At 43.1% G+C, this 14,859-nt stretch overlaps 1 protein-coding gene across 1 annotated transcript; it reads left to right on the forward strand.

The window, feature by feature from the left end:
• Positions 1-626: 626 nt before the first annotated feature.
• On the forward strand, positions 627-1,518 carry ZCCHC13 (zinc finger CCHC-type containing 13). Its single transcript, XM_054471630.1, has one exon. The coding sequence runs from the start codon at positions 743-745 to the stop codon at positions 1,253-1,255; it is 513 nt and encodes a 170-aa protein (XP_054327605.1). The 5' UTR covers positions 627-742; the 3' UTR covers positions 1,256-1,518.
• Positions 1,519-14,859: the final 13,341 nt, after the last annotated feature.

The raw sequence follows: 14,859 nt of genomic DNA on the forward strand, positions 1-14,859 counted from the left end.
TTTTGCTTATTGGATTACATACATCTCACACATTCTTTCCCATGTCCATAGAGCATATATACAAACTGATCATATACTAGACCACAGAGAAAGCCTAAGTCTTTTTTTTTTTTTTTTCTTGAGACGGAGTCTCGCTCTGTCTCCCAGGTTGGAGTGCAGTGGCTCAATCTCGGCTCACTGCAACCTCTGACTCCCTGGTTCAAGCGATTCTCCTGCCTCAGCCTCCCGAGTAGCTAGGATTACAGGCACAGGCCACCATGCCCGGCTAATTTTTGTATTTTTAGTAGAGACGGGGTTTCAACATGTTGGCCAGGATGGTCTCAATCTCTTGACCTCGTGATCCTCCCGCCTTGGCCTTCCCAAAGAGCTGGGATTACAGGCGTGAGCCACCGCACCCGGCCGACTAAGTCTTAAATTATGAAAACTTCTACAAGTCTAATTTTCTAAATAGGAAAGGATTCAAACTCAATGATTCAAGTGTTGAAACAAACAAAAACGGAAAACAACACTACTTAGTTAACAGATTATTGTGCTTTTGGCTTCTTGAGTAGGAGGAAAGTCGGGCGGGAAGGGCGTCAGGAACGTCCGTGACACGTGAATGGGGCCGTGTGCAAACCTTGTATGACATCACTGAGACCCCTAGTGGAAAACAGCTAATTCTTTCTAAGCCGCCCAAAGCGGGGTTGCGCCCTGGCCTCCAGGGCCGAGGTGGGCCTGCTCACTGGAAGATCGCACCGCAGCCATGAGCAGTAAGGATTTCTTCGCTTGTGGACACTCTGGCCATTGGGCTCGGGGATGCCCTAGAGGAGGAGCTGGAGGGCGAGGAGGTGGAGGCCATGGCAGAGGTTCTCAATGTGGTTCCACCACCCTATCTTACACCTGTTACTGCTGTGGTGAGTCCAGTCGTCATGCTAAGAACTGTGTCCTTCTCGGAAACATCTGCTACAACTGTGGGAGAAGCGGCCACATCGCCAAAGACTGTAAGGAACCTAAACGAGAGAGACACCAACACTGTTATACCTGCGGCAGACTAGGACATCTGGCTCGTGACTGTGATCGTCAGAAAGAGCAGAAATGCTACTCTTGCGGCAAACTTGGGCACATTCAGAAAGACTGCGCCCAGGTCAAGTGTTACCGATGCGGCGAGATTGGCCACGTGGCCATTAATTGCAGCAAGGCGAGCCAGGTCAACTGCTACCGCTGCGGCAAATCCGGACATCTAGCCAGGGAATGTCCCAGTGAGGTTACCGCTTAAATCTCCGCGCCCTCCCCCACCCCGCCTCCTTTTGCTGATTGATAATTGTATTATTTTCTCTGAAACCTTCACTCACCGAAAGGTTGATAGATTGAGGCTACTCTCAGGCAAGTGAACTTTAATTACCATGTTAAAGGAGGAAAGAGCTAGAAAAAAAAAAACTCAAAAAAAGTTAATCGTTGGTAGATGCCCCCACAATTAATGTGTTGCTTCTGCCCCACGGGCAAATCTAGTTATTAAATAGTCATTCTGAGCACCAATCACTTTAGGGGTTCTTTTGTTGCATTTTGATTTAACACATTTAATTAAGAGGCACTATCGGAAGAGCTGGATCCATATTGGTGAACAAATTAGAACAAATTTAGAAACACAGGCCTAGAATCTATTAACAAGAAAAATAGTGTGTCAGATGAAGGCAAATTGCCATAGAGAGAAAGAACAGGAGGTAAAAGGATAAAAAGAGAATGTGTATGTGGGGGAAAGAAGGAAAGAATGTGGTTCTGTTTTAGATACACAAGAGCACCCTGAGGATGTTATATTTCCTCAGAGATCCATGGGGCAAATAAAGCTGATTCTGAAAATCCATGACCTTGCCAAAGTAACTTTAATTTTATCATATTGATGGCTTTGAATTATCTGGCCTCATTAGCTTTTAAACAACATTGAACGAGACATCTCTGTCTGGCCCTGCATAGAGTGTGTAGTTTAATGAAAATAAACCAGAAACAAAATGTATAATGTATATGAGCTGCTTTGAGAGAGAGAGAGCAATCAGAAAAAACAGAAACAAAAAATCTTAACAGGCCGGGCACAGTGGTTTACACCTGTAATCCCAGCACTTTGGGAGGCCAGACCAGAAGGATCACTTGAGCCCAGGAGTTTGAGACCAGCCTGGGCAACACAGTGAGCTTTTCTCTACAAAAAATACAAAATTAGCCCAGTGTGGTGGCGCATGCCTGTAGTCCCAGCTACTCTAGAGGCTTAGGTGGGATGATTGCTTGAGCGCGAGAGGTCAAGGCTGCAGTGAGCCATGATCATACCATTGCACTACAGCCTGGGAGACAGAGTGATAGATACCTTGTCTTTAAAAACACAAAACAAAAAACTTTAACAGCAAATCATGGACATATAGATATTGATGGCAAAGTTTGGATGTATATATACATATATAGTTCGTTTGAGATGGAGTCTCACTCTGTTGCCCAGGATAGACTTCAGTGGCACGATCTCGGCTCACTGCAATCTCTACCTCCCAGGTTCAAGTGATTCTCCTGCCTCAGCCTCCTGAGTAGCTGGGATTACAGGTGCCTGCCACCACACTTAGCTAATTTTTCTATTTTTAGTAGAGATGGGGTTTTGCCATATTGGCCAGGCTGGTCTCCAACTCTTGGCCTCGAATGATCTGCCTGCCTTGGCCTCCCAAAGTGCTGGGATTACAGGTGTGAGCCACCGCACCCAGCCTGGACTTATATATTTTTTTAATATATAAGTATATAAGAAAACAAGTATAAACATTAAGATTAAGCAGAGTTTAGGGATTCAGTAATTTGAAAAATACTCTTCACAGAAATGAAAATCATATTTATATTTAGGAGTTTCTGAAAATATATTTTCTTTTTTTTTTTTTTGAGACAGTCTCGCTCTGTCGCCCAGGCCAGAGTACAGTGGCATGATCTTGGCTCACTGCAACCTCCGCCTCTCGGGTTCAAGCAATTCTCCTGCCTCAGCCTCCTGGGTAGCTGGAATTACAGGCATGTACCACCATGCCCAGCTAATTTTTGTATTTTTAGTAGGCATGGGGTTTCACCATGTTGGCCAGGCTGGTCTCGAACTCCTGATGTCAGGGGATCCGCCTGCCTCAGCCTCCCAAAGTGCTGGGATTACAGGCATGAGCCACTGTGCCTGGCTCAAAATGTATTTTCTCAGATATAAAAATATTGAGTTTCATATACTGGAATCCATTTTTAAAATTCAGATTTGAAAAAACAACCAAACTTTTATAAAATAGAAAAAGCGCTTTTAAACTCTAAATAAAACTGAGGGTGGGAGAGGTAACTGTGTGTCAAGAGAAAACTGAAGTTGTAATGGAAACTGGTTTACAAAATAATAATGTCAAACCTAGGATATGATATAACTTATAGCAGAAAGGCTAGTACAGGGGTACAGTTTTTGACACATAAACTCAAAGGGTTAAAAAATGTAACTTATTTGTAACTGAAGCCACATTATTTGTTTATTTATTTTTGATACAGAGTCTCACTCTGTCGCCCAGGCTGGAGTGCAATGGTGCAATCTGGGCTCACTGTAGCCTCAACCTCCTGGGCTCAAACAATCTTTCCGCCTCAACCTCCTGAGTAGCTGGGACTACAGGTGAGCACCACCACACTCAGCTAATTTTTGTATTTTTTTTGTAGAAGCAGGGTCTCACTATGTTGCTCAGGCTGCTCTTGAACTCCTGAGCTCAATTGATCCATCAGCCTTGGCCTCCCAGATTGCTGGGATTACAGGCATGAGCCACTGTGCCTGGCCATATTATTTTTTCAAATCTTTTTGTAGATTTGTTTGCTGTCTTTACATGTCTTTGTATAGTGTCTGTTTACATATTTTGCCCATTTTTCATTAAGTTATCTTATCGTCAAGTTCTAAGAGTTCTTTTTGTTTTCTACATAAGTCTTTTGTTAGACCTAAGTTTTGCATATGCATTCTCTCAGTCTGTGGCTTGCCTTTTCGTTTTCATAATAGTGTTTCTTTTTAAAAAAAAAAAATTAGATTCAGGGGGTATATGTGCAGGTTTGTTACATGGATATAATGCATAATGCTGGGGTTTGGGCTTCTATTCAACCCATCACCCAAATAGTGAACATAGTACACAATAGGTAGTTTTTCAACACTTCCCTTCCCACCCTCCCCCTGTTTGTAGTCCCCAGTGTCTATTGTTTCTGTCTTTATGTCCATTGTTTAGTTCCCATTTATAAGTGAGAAAATGCAGTATTCGGTTTTCCATTTCTATATTAATTCACTTAGGATAATGGCCTCCAGCTGCATCCATGTTGCTGCAAAGGACGTGATTTTGTTATTTTATATGGCTGTGTAGTATTCCATGGTGTATATGTAACACTTTTTTTTTTTTTTAAGAGACGGAGTCTCACTCTGTCACCCAGGCTGGAGTGCAGTGGCGCGATCGCAGCTCACTGCAAGCTCTGCCTCCCGGGTTCATGCCATTCTTCTGCCTCAGCCTCCCGAGTAGCTGGGACTACGGGCTTGCCTGCCACCATGCCCGACTAATTTTTGTATTTTTAGTAGAGACAGGGTTTCACTGTGTTAGCCAGGATGGTCTCGAACTCCTGACCTCATGATCCGCCTGCCTCGGCCTACCAAAGTGCTGGGATTACAGGCGTGAGCCACCGTGCCTGGCCTTGTAACACATTTTCTTTGACCAGTCCACTGTTGAAGGGAAGTTAGGTTGATTCCATGACTTTGCTATTGTGAATAGTGCTGTGACATTCATATGAGTGCAGGTGTCTTTTTCATAGAATGAGTACTTTTCCTTTGGGTAGGTACCCGGTAGTGGGATTGCTGGGTTGAATGGTAGTTCTATTTTTAGTTCTTTGAGAAATCTCCATACTGTTTTCAATAGAGTTCGAACTAATTTACTTGCCCACCAACAGTGTATAAGCATTCCCTTATCTCCACATCCTCACCAACATCAGTTATTTTTTACTTTTTAATAATAGCCATTCTGACTAGTGTAAGATAGTATCTCATTGAAGCCACACTCTTTTATGAACACCGTAAGTATAATCTTTCATTCCCAGCGAAAAGATCCCTTCCATTCGGCTGAGTTCCTTTCTACTCCTGTGACCCTCTTGGGCTCCTAGAGATTTATTCTGTCATTCTCTGTGACTCTCAGCCCCTAAGTGGGGCCATCTCAGTCCAATCTGCCAAGACACAACTTGAAACTCCTACATCACACTGAGCAAACAAAAATTATTGGGTCTCATCACTGTGCTGGACTCTATTTAGGAAAGGAGGAACACAGGATTCTGTGTTTGAATTCCTCCAAATCTGGAGTTTCATTTCCCATGCCCTCAGGAGTTTGGCCCACAGCTGGAGGAGGAAGAGTCTGTGTCCTTTTATTAAGGATACACTCAGCCTTTTAAGCCCTCTACATTTCCTGTCTCTAGGAAATCTTTTCTAGTCTCAGGGGAAGGAAAGCTTTATTTTGACTCATCAATATCCTTATGTCAGAAAACATGAAATGGTAGCCCTCTTACTGAATCAGGTTAACAAATGTGTTTAGTTTGACCCACAGATTGTTTAACAATATTTGTGAATTACATGTCAACATTTAAACATTGGAACATTTCTCATAAAAATACTTATTTTTGGCCGAGCGCAGTGGCTCATGCCTGTAATCCCAGCACTCTGGGAGGCCGAGGTGGGTGGATCACCTGAGGTCAGGAGTTGGAGACCAGCCCGACCAACATGGAGAAACCCCGTCTCTACTAAAAATACAAAATTAGCCAGGCGTGGTGGCGCATGCCTGTAATCCCAGCTATTCAGGAGGCTGAGGCAGGAGAGTTGCTTGAACCCAGGAGGCAGAGGTTGCAGTGAACCAAGATTGCGCCATTGCACTCAAGCCTGGGCAACAAGTGCGAAACTCCAACTCAAAAAAAAAAAAAAACATTTTTAGTCTCTCTGGAACAAAAGCAAAGATCAGGAAGCAAAAAACACACATTCCTGTGGAAAACTTTCAGGTGCACTACTCCCTGTGGTCTTGCAAAAGTCACAGCCAGTATTCTGTACTTGAGTCCATAACCCATGCTGTATGCCTTGGGACATGGGTAGACAACTATATAACATCCACCACACAAGTTTTAGGTAAAACTGCTTATATAAGCCCTGTATTAATAGATACAAACAGGAAGACACACCAATAGAGACTAAAAAAGCATTTTATAAAATTGAAGTGTCTTCCTGATTTACAAACAAAATATCTGTTAAAAAATAAGATAGGGCTAACAGGGTTTCTGCTTCCAAGAAGATGAAATACATGTACTATTCTTCTGGCTAAATGCAAACAAATACCTCTGAACATTGTATGTAAAATACACATAAGAAAACTAGGCTGGGCACGGTCGCTCACGCCTGTAATCCCAGCACTTTGGGAGGCTGAGGCGGGTGGATCACGAGGTCAGGAGTTCGAGACCAGTCTGGCCAACATAGTGAAACCCCATCTCTACTAAAAATACAAAAAAAAATTAGCCAGGCATGGTGGTGTGCGCTTGTAATCCCAGCTACTTGGGAGGTTGAGGCAGGAGAATCGCATGAACCCGGGAGGCAGAGGTTACAGTGAGCCGAGATCGCGCCACTACACTCCAGTCTGGGCTACAGAACGAGACTCCGTCTGAAAAAAAAAAAAAGAAAACTGAAAGGTGGTGGGAAGAAGTCAAACAGGCTAGGGACCTCTGAACCAAGGAACTACACAGTAGTGAGTGCCTTGGTTTTTTGTTTAACCTCATATATCCAGACTTGAAGCAGAAGAAGCCAGCAACCCAGAAACTTCAATAGGCACAGGCATAAAAAGCCCCAAGAAAAGCTTGCTCTTATCAGCCAAAGGGCCAGAAAAGACACAGCCTAGAAAGATAGAAAACTTTTAGACAATAACTGCTCTCCTTCAGGCAAACATCGTGAAAACAAATTATGGTCTCGGCCGGCCACGGCAGCTCATGCCTGTAATCCCAGCACTTTGGGAGGCCGAGGTGGGTGGATCACGAGGTCAGGAGTTTGAGACCAGCCTGACCAACATGGTGAAACCCCGTATCTACTAAAATTACAAATATTAGCTGGGTGTGGTGGCATGCGCCTGTAATCCCAGCTACTCAGGAGCCTGAGGCAGGAGAATTGCTTGAACCTGGGAGGCAGAGGTTGCAGTGAGCCGAGATGACGCCACTGCATTCCAGCTCTGGGCAACAGAGCAAGACTCTGTCTCAAAAAATATATATATATATTATGGTCTCACCACCAGCAAAGGCCTAGTGGGGAGCCCAGACTTATACCCTCATGAATATTCAAAAATCAATAAATGTAAGCCATCAAGTTAATATGCTAAAGAGGAAAATCACACGGTTGTATGAATTAATGCAGAAAAAGCTGTTGACAAAATCCAACTTTCATTCATGATAAAAACTCAGAAAAATAGAATAAAAAGGAACTTCCTCTATGCAATAAATAACATCTACAAAAAACCTGCAGTTAACATTATACCTAATGGTGAAAGACAGAATGCCTTTCACTGGAGATTAGAAAAAAGGCAAGGATGGCTGGGCGTGGTGGCTCATGCCTGTAATCCTAGCACTTTGGGAGTCCAAGGCGGGTGGATCACCTGAGGTCGGGAGTTCGAGACCAGCCTGACCAACATGGAGAAACCTCGTCTCTACTAAAAATACAAAATTAGCCGGGCTTGGTGGCGCATGCCTGTAATCCCAGCTACTCAGGAGGCTGAGGCAGGAGAATCGCTTGAACTCCGGATGCAGAGGTTGCAGTGAGCTGAGATTGCGCCATTGCACTCCAGTCTGGGTGACAGAGCAAGACTCTGTCTCAAAAAAACAAAAAGAAAGAGAAAAGAAAAAAAAGAAAAAAGGCAAGGATGTAGGATTTTACACTCAGAATGTTTTTCAACATAGTGACGGAAGTTCAAGTTAGTGTAATAAGGCAGTAACAGAAAATAAAAGGCATAATATGTATCAGAGAGGAAAGACCAAAACTGTTCCTATTTGCAGATGACATGATTGTCTACATAGAAAATCCCAAGTAATTACTGGGAAAAAACACACACACAAAAACCTCCTGGAACTGATGATTATAGCAGGGTTTCAAGAAACAAGGAAAACATACAAAAATCAATTGTATTTCTATATATTAGTAATGAATACATGGATGCTAAAATTAAAATATGATACCAGTTAATAGTCACTCAAAAATGAAATAACTAAGTGTAAATTAATGAAACATGGACAGTAACTGTATGCTGAAAAGTAAAAAATACTGATGAAGAAAATCAAAGATCTAAATACATGGAGAAACATATGTTCATGGATTGGCTCAACAAATAAAATATATCTATTCTCCTCAAATTGATATACAGGTTTGATGGAATTTCCGTTACAATCCCAGCAAGATTTTTTGTAGATATAGATTATTCTAAAATTTATAGAGAAAGAATAGCTGAAGCAATTTTGAAAAACAAGGATAAAATGGGAAGAATCAGTCTACTTTATTTTAAAATATATAGTTATAATAAACAAGATAGAATGATATAGGTAGAGATATAGGCATGTAGATCAATGTCACAGAATAAAAAAAGAAGTAAACACATACAAATATGCCCAACTGAGTGGTGATCATTATGCTTCTGGAATCATACTCCAAGGGCATGACTCTCTCATTCATGCACAAAAAAGGAAAAAGGCTGAGTACTTGGGAAGTCCAAGGGTAGAAGGTGAAAGCAGAGAGCCTTTAAAGATCTCAAAAGCATCATTGGATAGGGAATCCCAGACTACTGGGTCTGGGGAGACTCCCTAGTCATAGCATAGAGGAATGAGGCAATCATGGAGAAATTCGGTGTCCACACCCTACCATTTCCTCTTGGTTGTCATTTTGTTTCAGGGAAAGTAAAATGTTAAATAGTAGAGGCTCAGAGACAGTTTTGCCCATGGCTGAGAAATCATGACCCAGGTATCACACACACAATGATCATCATTGAGTTTTAGCTCTAGCCACCTTGTGGCCCTTTCTAAGGCCTTAAGATGGTATTCAGTGTCCAAAAGGGAGTTGTCATAAATGTCAGAACATAGGAGGAGGTCATCTACATATTGGACTAAAGTGGTGTCTCCTAGGAATTTTAAGTCCCTCAACTGGACATTTAATGTATGCAAGAAAGAGGTAGGGGTCTCAGTAAATTTTGGGGGCATAATGGTCTAGGTATATTGTGGGTTTTCGCAGGTGAAGGCAAGCATGTATTGAGATTTCTTATGAAGGGGAATACTGCAAAAAGGCAAAACATAAATTGATGTCTATGAAATATTGGGTGTTAGAAAGGGTAGCAAACAGGATAGTGTTAGGATCAGGCACCAAAGGAAATCTATGTTTGACAATTTTATTGATAGATCTCAGATCTTAGACTAACCAATATCATTTCCTCCTTTTTTTTTTCTTTTTAGAAACAGGGTCTCACTGTATTTCCCAGGCTGGAGTATGATGGCTATTCACAGGCATGATCATAGTGCACTGCAGCCTCAAACTCCTGGGCTCATTCAATCCTTTTGCTTTAGCGTCCCAAGTAACTGGGACTACAGATGTGCACCTGGCTCCATTTTGTTTTTTAATGGCCAAGATGGTTGTATTACATGGATTAGAAGTTGCAACAAGAAGTTTTTTTATCAAATAAACTTTGGATTATTGAGCAGGGTCACTCATGTTCTTCTTGTTTTAAATGATATTTGGGAATCTTGGGGAGGAGCACAGAAGAATTTATTTCTACCTCAAGGAGCTCTGCATCCCATATGCACCCAATCTTGGTGGAGATTTTTTGCCCCTAATGAAGGAATTCTGTCTAATTCTTTATTTAAATCTTTAGTTAAATAAGTTCTAGGTTGAAAGGGGCAAAGTAACTCAGATCAGAAAAAAAGTTAGGAGACATAATCATGAAGGAGAGGAGTCAGGGACCTGTAGAAGTCCTTCAGGGGTACAATAAATTTTAAAACCCCAATTTATAAGAAGATCCTTTCCTAAGAGTTTTACTGGGGTAGTAGAAATGAGAAGGAAGTTGTGCTGAGTTTTGATGGGTCTCATAGAAATGTTAAAAGGTTGAGAAAGCAGCAAATTGTGAGGCAAATTATCAAAACCCACCACTGGTAGTTGGGTGAGTCCAAGGAAGTAGGGCAAAAAATGAAGTGGTGCTAAAGGTATAAGGCATTGCCTTGGTATCAGTGAAAACTTTGGTGGTGCCCTTCAACTTGTAGGGTAATTTTCCCTAGTGAATTTAATGGCAGTTGAGAGCATTGGAGGACAGTCAACAATTTTCTGATGAGGTAACCAGAAGGCCCCCTAAGGAGGGGGGCTCAGGTTTTTATCCTTCCTCTTGAGGTCTTGAGGTCCAGGAAAACCTGGACACCATGTCCTTCTTCCTTACAATTTTGGTGGGTGTCCCAATGAATGGGAACCTGTGATTTTGGAGTTTGCCATAGATTAAATTTTTCAGGTTTTTCTAACTATTTTAATGTCAATGCCATAAGCTTGTATTCTGCATTTTCCAATTTTTAAAAAATACTTTTTTCATAATGCTGGGCTAATGTCTGGAGTTCAGACATGTTTGGATTTTGTCAGCTAATGTAAGTTTTCTGGAAAATGTCATGGAATTCCAGTCTGAGACTATTTTCAAAGTTTGTGGCCAGAGCAGAGGCTGTTTGTCAAGCCAATTTCAGGCCCAAATGCTCTTTTCTTGTTGTCTCGATGGCAACAATTGAGGATGATAATTAGCTACAGTTTCATCCTTCTATTGTTTACAATTTTGAATATATGACAAATCTAGTCTCTGTGATAGATCTGAGGGATGGAGCCTCTCCTAATAATTTTTCTTTTACTTCTTTCATTTTCTGATGAGAATTGGGGGTAGTCTGAGATCCTTGAAAGTCTTCTGGAATGGTGGTCCATTTGGCTTTTTTAAACCAAAGGACCAACCAATAGGTGGATAACTTGATATAAATTGGGGAACCCAGAGAGTATACCCCTAGGACAGTTCTAAATTGTTCAACACACCTTTACCTTTTCTTTTGGGGGTCAGGAAAGTCTTTGTTGATGGCGTGTAATTCAGACCAATACCTAGGTTTAAATGTTATCTCTTCTGTTGGACTCACTTGGGATCAGGAACCAGCCATACACTTGGCTTCATCTGCAGGAGGTGGAGGCCTTGTGAACCATACAGCTATAAGATTGATCAGCTGGGGGTGCAACTGGTAGAGGACATTCTGGGAGAGAAGGATACAAAGGTGAGCTGAGAGGGGAATATGGGGATGCTGTTAAGGACTCTAGGGGCTTACTGGACCAGAAAAACTTTTCTGAAGTCATTAAGAGCTTGAATAGTTTGAGTGAGTTATGAATTATTTGGCCATTTTTCAACTTCTTCATACCAGGTGAAACAAATGGACAATTGTGTTCTTTTTTTTTTTTTTGAGACGGAGTTTCGCTCTTGTTGCCCAGGCTGGAGTGCAATGGCGCAATCTCGGCTCATGGCAACCTCTGCCTCCCAGGTTCAAGAGATTCTCCAGCCTCAGCCTCCCAAGTAGCTGGGATTACCGGCATGTGCCACCACACCTGGCTAATTTTGTATTTTTAGTAGAAACAGGTTTTCTCTATGTTGGTCAGGCTGGTCTCAAACTCCCGACCTCAGGTGATCCATCCGCCTCGACCTCCCAAAGTGCTGGGATTATAGGCGTGAGCCACCGCGCCCGGTCGACAATTGTGTTTTCAAGATTTTTGTTCCTTTTTGTTCTAGGGCTCTTCTTAGATAGACAAACTCGGGGATATTCCAGGAGCTCCAGAGGGGCCATGTAGGTCAAGAGAGTTTTAGTAAAGTTTTCCCAGTAAGAAAATAAACAATGCTATAGTGGCAAAGCATGTAGTCAGCAGGAGTTTCAGAGGAGGGGATTTCAGCCGGGCACAGTGGTTCACACCTGTAATCCCAGCACTTTGGGAGGCCAAGGTGGGCTCAAGACCACTTAAACCCAGGAGCTGGGGACCAGCCTGTGTAACATGGTCATACCCTGTCTCTACAAAAAATACAAAAATTACCTGGGTGTGGTGGCATGCACCTGTAGTCCCAGCTACTCCAGAGGCTGAGGCGGGAGGATCACTTGAGCCCAGGAGGCAGAGGTGAACTATGATCATGCCACGGCACTCCAGCCTGGGCCATAGAGTGAGATCCTGTCTCAAAAAAAAAAGGGTGGGAGACGGGATTTCAGTTGATTAAGAAGTGCTCATGTCCTTGACTAATGGTACCCCTACATTTATGAACAGAGAAAACTGGGATTCTAATCCAGCCTGTTTCTTGGACAGACTAAATTCTTACAGAGAACCCCAGGACTCTAACCCAGTGTCTATTTACCTGGAACTCTAATCCAGCTTCTAGAGTATATGCAGAATCTTAAGAATCAAAATCTAGCCCAACATGCTTAAACTGACATTTATCCAAAGCACTAGATTTTGGAGTTGGACTAAAAACAAGATGCCCAAATGAGCAAGCTGACTGGAGACAAAGTAGTAGTGCTTGCTGGGAGACCTGCTTGTCATGTACAAGAGTCTGACAGTGTGGTTTCCATTTAGGTCCCAGTCACAGCACCAAGAAACTGTCAAAACAGAACCAGAGCCAGACACTAGTTAAGCCAGTGTGCTCTGAGAGACCAAAATAAACTCCTCTTTTTCAACTAAGATAGACCCTAAGGTTAAGGGAACAAAGTTACCTATGGGTCCAGGGTTCAGGGCCTGGCTGGCATGGCAAATTTCTAAATTCCTACAAGAAAAACCACACTCTTACTTAACAATAGAAATTATCAGGAAAATTATGATAACTCTAATTAACAACTCAGACCACTGTAACTCTGATTGGACAGAAGACCAGCCTTAAAAACATTCTTTTCTGACAAGCTACTGAAGACCTTTTGCCAGTTTCAGCCACTTTATAGAGGATGGGCACAAACTGTCTTGTGTCCTATAATTTAAATTTTGACATAAAAAGCCAAATTTTACCTCATTTTAATGCCAAAACCTCACATGGGATGTATGTTACATACATGTTTAGCCAACCTTCATGTGCTTGGCTCCCCTCATAAATAGTATAGCTTTCTCCCCAAAACCTACTGAATATGTGAGATACCAGCCCTGTGAGGTATAAGACCCAATCCGTCCTTCCCTTCTGTGAAGAGAGAGTGCCTTTGGTCTCTCTCTATGCTAGAGACTTTCTCTTCCCATCTTGCAGACCAGTATTGCTAATAAAGCTCTCCTTTCTACTATTTAGCCATCCTGGTGGCTTTTTGGATGACATCAGTAAAAAAAAGATTTTATTCAGAAACTATTGCAAGAGATGGTGGGGAGTGGTGGCTCACACCTGTAATCCCAGCACTTTGGGAGGCTAAGGTGGGCAGATCAGTTGAGGCCCAGGGGTCGAGACCAGCCAGGCCAACATGGCAAAACTCCATCTCTACTAAAAGTACAAAAATTAGCCAGGTGTGGTGGCACATGCTTGTAATCCCAGCTACTCGGGTGGCTGAGTCATGATAATTGCTTGAACCTGGAAGGTGGAGATTGCAGTGAACTGAGATCGGGCCACTGCACTCCAGCCTTGGTGACAGAACAAAACTCTATCTCAAAAAAAAAAGAAGAAGGGCCGCGCACGGTGGCTCATGTCTATAATCCCAGCACTTTGGGAGGCCGAGGCAGGCAGATCATCTAAGGTCGGGAGTTCGAGATCAGCCTGATCAACATGGAGAAATCCCATCTCTACTAAAAATACAAAATTAGCCGGGCATGGTGGCGCATGCCTGTAATCCCAGCTACTCTGGAGGCTGAGGCAGGAGAATCGCCTGAACCCGGGAGGCAGAGGTTGTGGTGAGCCAAGATCGTGCCATTGCACTCTAGCCTGGGCAACAAGAGCAAAACTCAGTCAAGAAGGAAAGGAAAGGAGAGGAGAGGGGAGGGGAGGGGAGGGGAGCCGGGCGCGGTGGCACACGCCTCTAATCCCAGCACTTTGGGAGGCCGAGGTGGGCAGATCACCTGAGGTCAAGGAGTTCAAGACCAGCCTGGCCAACATGGTGAAACCCCATCTCTACTAAAATACAAAAATTAGCCGGGCATGGTAGCAGGCGCCTGTAATCCCAGCTACTCGAGAGGCTGAGGCAGGAGAATTGCTTGAACCCAGGAGGCGGAGGTTGCAGTGAGCCGAGATCGCGCCATTGCACTCCAGCCTGGGGGACAAGAATGAGAGTTTGTCTCAAAAAAAAAAAAGAAAGAAAAAGAAAAGAAAGAAGAAACTATTGCAAGAGAGGAAAACCTCAATATGGAACTGGGCTCAATTCTGAATAGGGAGGAGGAGCTGAATATTGAATTCTGAGGGACTGGGAATTTCTAGTCAAGGAGCAGAGTACTGGCAGGTGCAGCCAGGGGGTGCAATTGATGGATGGAAAATTACTAAGAGACATGAAGGATAAGGGAGGTTTCTTGCTAGATTAACCAAACAGGATTCTTTCTGAGAGCAGACTAGGGTGATCAGATATTAATAATGAGGGGATTCTTTTTAAACTGACGTTGCCAGACACAGTGGCTCACGCCTGTAATTCCAGCACTTTGGGAGGCCAAGGCAGGTGGATCACTTGAGGTCAGCAGTTCCAGACCAGACTGGCCAAACCCAATCTCTATTTTTTTTTTTTTTTTTTTTTTTTTTTGAGACGGAGTCTTGCTCTGTCGCCAGCCTGGAGTGCAATGGCGTGATCTTGGCTCACTGCAACCTTCACCTCCCAGGCTCAAGCAATTCTCCTGCCTCAGCCTCCCAA

The sequence above is a fragment of the Pongo pygmaeus genome, chromosome X, assembly GCF_028885625.2.
Source record: "Pongo pygmaeus isolate AG05252 chromosome X, NHGRI_mPonPyg2-v2.0_pri, whole genome shotgun sequence".
Classification (NCBI taxonomy): domain Eukaryota; kingdom Metazoa; phylum Chordata; class Mammalia; order Primates; family Hominidae; genus Pongo; species Pongo pygmaeus.